Source organism: Montipora capricornis, unplaced genomic scaffold (genome assembly GCF_036669925.1).
Source record: "Montipora capricornis isolate CH-2021 unplaced genomic scaffold, ASM3666992v2 scaffold_433, whole genome shotgun sequence".
Lineage (NCBI taxonomy): Eukaryota > Metazoa > Cnidaria > Anthozoa > Scleractinia > Acroporidae > Montipora > Montipora capricornis.
This window is the reverse complement of record NW_027180166.1, coordinates 145,001-152,500: the sequence shown is the minus strand read 5'-3', so window position 1 is coordinate 152,500 and position 7,500 is coordinate 145,001. Positions and strand designations below refer to the sequence as shown.

Here is a 7,500-nt window from a genome sequence, read left to right as displayed (position 1 = left end):
GTCTGGAACAAATTCCACATGTACACTTGAGTTTGGTGGTAGTAATGTTACTCATTTAGCCCATTTAGATACTACGACTACCGGGAGAATAACTGGCACCAGATGGTCTGTCCTTGATGACTAGTTTATCACTAGCTTGGCATTGGCCAAGGAGCTAAAAAAGTTGATTTAGAAGATGCCATGATCAGAAAGAAATTGCAAATTACAAGCTAAGTCAGAAGTATTGTATGAAAGTTACAATTTAATCAACATTCTACAAAGAGAAAGCTCCAAGTTCCAAATAGGGTCGAAAAAGTCAGCCTAGGTGCTGTACCACTCAGTTACAGAGAGCCTTGCACAGAAGCCTTGGTCAATTCTGCGCAAGATTGTGAAGGTGGCTCATCAACACTGACAAGGACTGTCACTTACTTTTTGATATTGACTTTTTCTTTCCCCAAAATGTTGGAACTTGCCAATTCAAATAACATTGCATGAGTCAGTTTGAATAAGACCTCTTTAAATGTTCCAAATTCAATATTTTTTGTTTCTTTAGCATATTACTACAGTTTAAGTACTAACACACATTGATTATTGTCTCAGTCCAAACTGTACATGAATAAATGCAATGTGGACTGTCAAGTCTGTACCTCTCATCCAACTTGAAGTGTTCAAAATCTTCATTCCCTTTTAGTGCTTTGTACATCTTTCTAAAGTCTTGCTGTGATTAAAAAAAGACTAAACATGCTTGTATAAGCAGCACATTTTTGCTAAGATTTTGTGCGAACAAGACCATCTCTTTCGCTCTTTTGGGGAGTAAGATATGTCATTGGGGGTTAGAAATGTAACTAAAATCTTAACTGATTACTTAAATGGTTGTTAAAACCTATTCTCGGTTTTCACATGACGTCACGACCGCTATGTTGGTGCCCTAAACAAAGAAAAGGCGGCCATGTTGGTGCCCCGAGCAAATCCTCCGGGAATTGAAATCTATTGTTATGCAAACGCTTCCTTTTGTTTTCGTTGAAAAACATGGCTGTTGATCACGTGAGTGAAAACCAGCAATTGTTGTTGATCATTCTTTTATGAAATTTAAAAAAGCTTTAAGGGGCTGTTGTTCTTGTTGTTATTCCACCAGCTATTTGGGAGACCTCATGAGGCAAATGTTTAAAGTGGTACTATGATGAAAATATAACTTTATTTTTTTTCTTGAGATTTCAAAAGTGTATTTGCTTAACACCTTCCTGGCAAAATTTTGAGCTTTAAGTTTTATCTAAAGCTGTTTTCTTCCGAGTGTAAGTTCCGGATTTCATGGTCTGCCAGTACTCACATTCCAAAACTGAGCACCTGTACGGCCTCACAGGGTTGCATCGAGGGAAAAGTGACGTCATTCACTCAATAGCTTAAAATTTTAGTTTGTGAACCATAGTTAAATGCAGTTTATTATGAATGCATAAACATAACTTTAAAAATCTGAAAGCCCAGAACTCTTGTGCTGCACATTAATTCAGTTGGGTACAAGTGCATTGCATTTGTAAACAGCGAGTCCTCAATACAGCTCTGTCAAGATTTTAAAGTTAGTTATGGCGGACCATTAAATAGGAAAATTGCAGTTAAAATAAACTGGTGTCTTTTTCAGTTTAAGGCTTAAAACTTGGGTCACTTAGTGTTAAGAAATTTGATTTTTTGATCATGGTACCACTTTAACAATTGTGCTTTTGAAGTGACAAAACCGTTGAAGCAACAAACTTATCCATAGGGGTAAATCAATAAAACCAACTTAATACATTTCAGAAGGGTGTTTGCCCTGGAGTTCTTATACTCTCCCAGGGGCCATTTTATAGTTCAAAAGGGTGGCAAAAAAAAAATGTAAATGGCCCCAGTGCAGGGCTGAAAGTTTATTTTTGGCTTTGGGAGCACTTGTGCTACCAGGTGTAAATTTCTAGGCGCACTGCCAAAATTTTAGGCGCACCGCTAAAAATTTTAGGAGCACAGCTTAAAATACTGGTGGCACCAAAAAATCAGAAAACTTCAGATGTTGTGTAAGTAATCATTTATTTGCATTATCTTTTATTTTGAACGATCCCTGTGTTTGTTTCGACTTTCAGGCTCTTACTGTACGTTGGAGATAACAATAATACTGTTACGTGTTTTTTAAATTAACCTTCTCAATTTCACGTAGTATTACACTTCATGGTACGTTCAAGACAACAGAAAAATCTGCATTCCGAGTTCCTTTTGAACTTAACATTAACACTGTCAGTTTACTGCTCACAAGTTTCATTTAATTTTGATTTGTAAAAGTAATACACTTTTGGTTTAAAGCTGATACAGACTTAGACGTAGAACCACGGCGTTAACACAACATCAACGTGATCATTCGAAATCCGGTGAGTCCCATGAATCAGCAACTAAAATTAATTCATCTGGCCATCTTCTGTAAGAAAAGTTAGGACGCCTTGATCTCTGACCACTGCTAAACCACTTGACAACTGCTGGTGTTGGGTCAAAAGCTTCTAATTCTGGTCCTTCCATACTGATGCGGATTAGGTCTCCTGTTGTCGACACGTGGAGGCTGCTTCTTACATCAGACTTGATTCTCCTCTGGGCAGAAAATCCCCGCTCACACTGAGCACTACTTATGGGAGTGACCAACATAATTTCAGCCAGATGTAGCAGGTTCTGAGGAAAAAGAAACTTAAAGTAGTACAATATGACAGCGCATGTAATTAAAAAAAAACATTGTAACTGAATAACAATAAAAACGTATCACGTAATTTGCATGCCTGGGATACACAGCATTAATAGTATTGACACCTTAAAATCCTCCTTGTAGGGATCTTTTGTGAACATAATTTGCCAGAGGGAAGAGAATGATTTGTCCTGAAAGGTACCGCGAACAAGCGTCTTGAAATTGGCATACTCGGTTTGTACTCTTGTTTTGTCACAACATACATACATACATACATACATACTTAATTGACCGCTCCCCATAGGGGCTTTTCAGGGCCAATGAAACACAATCAACGAAACAATTGAACACAACAACTACAACTGTTAAGAATCCCAACTGGCCGGAGGCAAACCAGTTGGCTATTTACAAGTGCAGCTGGGAAGTTGAACCAGGGAATACCGGGAACAAATTCAGAGTGGTCAGAACGGGTCTTGAACCCGGGATCTCCGAGTCTCAAGGCAAGCGCCCTAACCACTCGGCCACACTGCCTCCATTCCTAAAGAAAAGAAATGGAGTAGAGAATCTTTACTTGAATATGTTTAGAGAATCAACAAGTACTATTGTGCAGCTGATAACCGAAATCTAATCATTTGTTATTAAAACACTTATGATTGGAAAATCATTACGTACCTTAATAGTATCCTTTCAAAGTAAGAGAGAAGAAAGTCAACCTCTTTTTCTCCAAACAATGCAAGGTTTGTAGCAGTTTCGGGCCAAATGTCATGGTTGAAGACTACGTTCAGGCAACGTACTGCTTCAGGTGCACCCCCTTCCTTGTTGCCAGTATCTCCTAGCAAGGCGCCGAATCGTTGACGTATCTCCTGCACAGTAAGTTCCACTGTCTGCTCTATTTGTTGTTCGAGGTGAGGGTAGTGAATGGTCTGTTCTGCAAGGTCTTTAGCATCACCAAACAAAGTTATTCCCTAAACGTATTGTAAAAACGAACAAAAAACCAAAAAAAAAAAAAATTAGAAAGAAGAGGGGTAATGCAGAGCATGACGTCATGTGTCCACCTGAAATTTAGGAGGTTCAGTCCCATCTTCATCATCGCCATCATCCTCTTGTCCGTCCACCTGAGCCTGGAGAGCAGTTAGGAACGTGTTCAAGTGACCATTCCTCTTTGGCCGCACAAGGAGGTTTTCTACTTGGTCCATGGTACTTCTAACAGCAGTGATGGCCATTGGTAAAATCAAATCATTTTTTTGCAGGATCTTGCTTAGTTCAGAGATTATCTGAAACATATCAGCAATGAAGTGGCAGAAGGCGACAAAATCTAATTTCTTCATGGTCTTCACAAGCTGCAACACAAGCAAATGAAAATGCAGAGTAGGTATCGAAGCAGACTATAGACAGTGGATCTGGGCATGACTGGATCTACAATTGCAAGATAAAGAACTAAAAAGGTGGCAATATAATAGGTATTTACCTTTTTCGCTCTGCCCTTGATGTCAGCGCTTTTTGATGTCTCGACAAGATTTTCCATGTGGACAAATGTTGCTGCAAACTGACCAGCATCTCTACTCAAGTCTCTGTCTTTTGGAATTCCTGTCAAGAACACTTCTAATGCCCTCTGCACATGGGGTACCCAGCGTGTACCTTTAACATTGCTTGCAACAGGTATATTGGCTCCCAACTCAGTCCCCAGACGGTTGAGCTCACGACGAGACTTCGCACTATAATGGTATGTCTTCCAGACGAGATGTAGAGTATCATACAGCTTTTCGACCACTGATACCTCCTTTTGGGTTTTTAGCAGTGCCAACTCCAACCTTTAAGAAATTTTGAAAAGGTGTTGCCGTGAGTATCAAAATTCATTATATTTTCATTTAATTAGGTCAGGTGCGCAAAAAGAAAAACAAGTTAAAACCAAGAATATGAGGTATTTTCATATCAAGAAGGTATTTAAAAAGAGCCTTTGACGCAACATTGGTAAACCATGATTTTCAGTCAAGTGAATCCCCTGATTTGAATATACTTTTAAATGCACGGGTACCTGTGTGCCATGCAATGGAATGGAATAACGTGGTTGCCGGCTTCAGCCTTAATGAGTTCAATCACACCATTGCGAACTCCAAGGTTAACAGAAGCTCCATCAGAAGCAAGAGAAACTAATTTATGTATCCAATTTGGAACACCATCTCCGACAAGGTCGTTAAATGCATTTTTCACTGCAGCTAGTACACCTAGTGGAATAGAAAACAAGTTGTAAAATAATTTTATGCAGTTACCGTAATCTACGAAACGTTACCTAGAATTGTTGTGCAACTACCGTAAAGCTACCAGTCAAGGTTACCGTAAAGTTAATACTTAAATCGTAAACGCAACCTAGCATAAAGTAGTATAAAAACTGCAAGATACGGTAAAGCGTTTATTTAATAGCTATTGTAAAACTATCGCAAACTAGTGTAACGTTATAGTAAAGATAACGCGAAGCTACCGTACTGACGCAGAGGCGCAGCCTGGATTAAACCCTGATCTACTTTTTACTAATTTAATTAAATACTTAAATCGTTCACCGGTCTATTAACTAATTATTTTAGTTTTACCCCATTCTCTTACAAACTTGGCTTAATCAGGACTCTAGTTGACAGAACGTACAAGATCAACAACACATGGATAGGCTTCCATGAGGATATCAAGAAATTGTTATTAATCTTACGTAAAAACCTTTTCCCCAGTCATATCGTTGAGAGAGTCATTAAGCAGTATATTACAAAAACTCAGACCCTTTCGAACACACCTACTAGTCCTCCCTCTAATCCTACACATTTTTTCAAATTACCTTATGTTGGGCCCTTCTCTATTGTAGCACAAAACAGATTACGTAAATTACTTAAACGTTATTGTAACAATCTTGATGTTAAGCTAGCCTTTTCTTCCTTCAAGATCCGTAACATGTTTAGTGTGAAGGACCCTGTGTCTGTTGAACTCTGTTCGAATGTTGTCTACAAGTTTACCTGTGCAAGCTGTAATTCTTGCTATGTCGGCGAAACCAGCCGACACCTCTCGACACGCATTCGCGAACACTTAAACAGGGACAGGACCTCACATATCTTTAAACACCTTCAACAATCCGAGGCATGCCGTAACTCCTGCTCTGCGGAATGTTTTGAAGTTATAGACCGTGCGACCACAAAATTCCAGGTCAAGATAAAAGAGGCCTTACATATTTCCTGGGAGCAACCTTCTTTAAATAAGCAATTATATCACGTTAATTTAACTCTCTCGTTCTAATCAACATGTTCCATTGTACACTCTTTTTTGTTACCTTTGGCTATTTTGTTAGATTCCCAATTTATTTCACGTTGTTATTATCTTTGTTTAGCATATTATAAATTCAAATGTAACTTCAAATTAATTCTACTTTCAACTGAAGATGGTCGTTGCACGACCGAAACATGTCTTTAATTTCAAATGTGTCGTCACTTTTATAAAAATTAAATAATACAAATGAATGTATACTTACCTGCTGCATCGGCATGCTCCACTTCTTGCTGTCCCACTAATCTGTTGACAGGCTTGCCATTTTCTAAAATACGCACATAGACTATTTCACATTCCTTGACCAATATGTCCGTGTCGCCGTCAATGATAACAGACGCGTACCTTGTTGATTTCAATAGGTCACAGAGATCAGATTTCATGCTTTCAGAAATAGAAGAAATAAATTCCGCGCATTTGACGTCGTTGTCATAAGTTGGACTGATGTCTACTCCATTCTTTTTGTGAAGCAAAAGCAGCGGCCGGAATTTTGTGAAAGGGAGTTCCTCTTTCGCTATCGTATGAGCAACATTGAATTTAATTTCAAGCGCTCTTTGGAGTTCCGCCCGCTGAGCCGTTTCCTGTCTTGCCAAAACTTCCGGAAGTGGTTCATGCTGTGTAACTTCTTTGGATTTACTGCTACGGGTCAAATAACAATCCCTGCAATAAACATGACTCTTACTCTTCGAGTGCTTAGTAAGTGTCTCGTGTTTAAAATTGTTGCATCCATTGACTAAAGATGAAGATGCATGCGTTGGGAAGGCTTTACAGTATTGGCAGTGCATTAATTCTTTTTCTGAATCCCATTCAAGCCATTCGAATTCCTTTAACCATGCTCTCTGGAAATTGTATACTTTCCTTTTTTTTGTCGCTGGCTCGTCCTCTTTATCGTGGACTAAAGTAACATCAATAGAGCTAGACGCTGATGAAGTTTTGGAGGAGTTCGAAGCTGAAGAAGAAGGCGACGGCCGGCTGTTCAATAACAATTTATAGTTATGCAAATGAGCGTTTTGTACGGGAATAAATTACATTGTTGACTGCGCATTGATTTAACTGGGATATAGTTCATTGTTTTAAAATCGTTCCTACCTTGAAGAAAAAAAGTCTCTTAACCCAGGTTGTTTTGACATTCTTAATTGGCTCTGGCTTGACCTTTCACATGGACTGGTGAACTCGATTGCCGAGAAGCACGTGCTTTAAAGGCGGCTTTCACTCGCACGTGTCAGCGGAGTCTTCGCAAAACCGAAAGGGGCTGGGATGGAATGTAGACATTGAGCTACGAGTGACGCTACGAGTGACGCTACAAGTTCGGAGAAACTACAGGGGAAAACGACAAATAAGACACACGCTGATGCAAGGAAAATGATGTAACTATATTCTTTGCATCCTGATTGTGTCATACCTACGATTGAATTTATTATTTCAAGCTTCCGTTTGGTGTCTGACTAGTTGAAGTACATAAGGATGGTCAGGCAAGAAAGCAGAGTTGAGTGGCGATGAGCTCAGTCGCACTAAACTCCAGGGTTTTT

At 39.2% G+C, this 7,500-nt stretch overlaps 1 protein-coding gene across 1 annotated transcript; it reads right to left on the bottom strand.

Annotated features, from left to right (window-relative positions):
- Positions 1-2,352: 2,352 nt before the first annotated feature.
- On the bottom strand, positions 2,353-6,756 carry LOC138035826 (zinc finger protein 862-like). The gene is made up of 6 exons (XM_068882285.1): positions 6,177-6,756; positions 4,704-4,893; positions 4,137-4,479; positions 3,724-4,008; positions 3,463-3,633; positions 2,353-2,658 (listed from the first exon to the last, which is right to left on the bottom strand). The coding sequence occupies exons 1-6, from the start codon at positions 6,754-6,756 to the stop codon at positions 2,353-2,355; spliced, it is 1,875 nt and encodes a 624-aa protein (XP_068738386.1).
- Positions 6,757-7,500: the final 744 nt, after the last annotated feature.

Excerpts from the sequence above, each read along its gene's own strand:
- LOC138035826 (XM_068882285.1), bottom strand. The coding sequence starts at position 6,756 with ATGCACTGCCAATACTGTAAAGCCTTCCCAACGCATGCATCTTCATCT. Across the intron at positions 4,480-4,703 it reads TTCCATTGCATGGCACACAG|GTTGGAGTTGGCACTGCTAA; the intron begins GTACCCGTGCAT and ends AATTTCTTAAAG. Across the intron at positions 2,659-3,462 it reads AAGGGGGTGCACCTGAAGCA|AACCTGCTACATCTGGCTGA; the intron begins GTACGTTGCCTG and ends CTTTTTCCTCAG.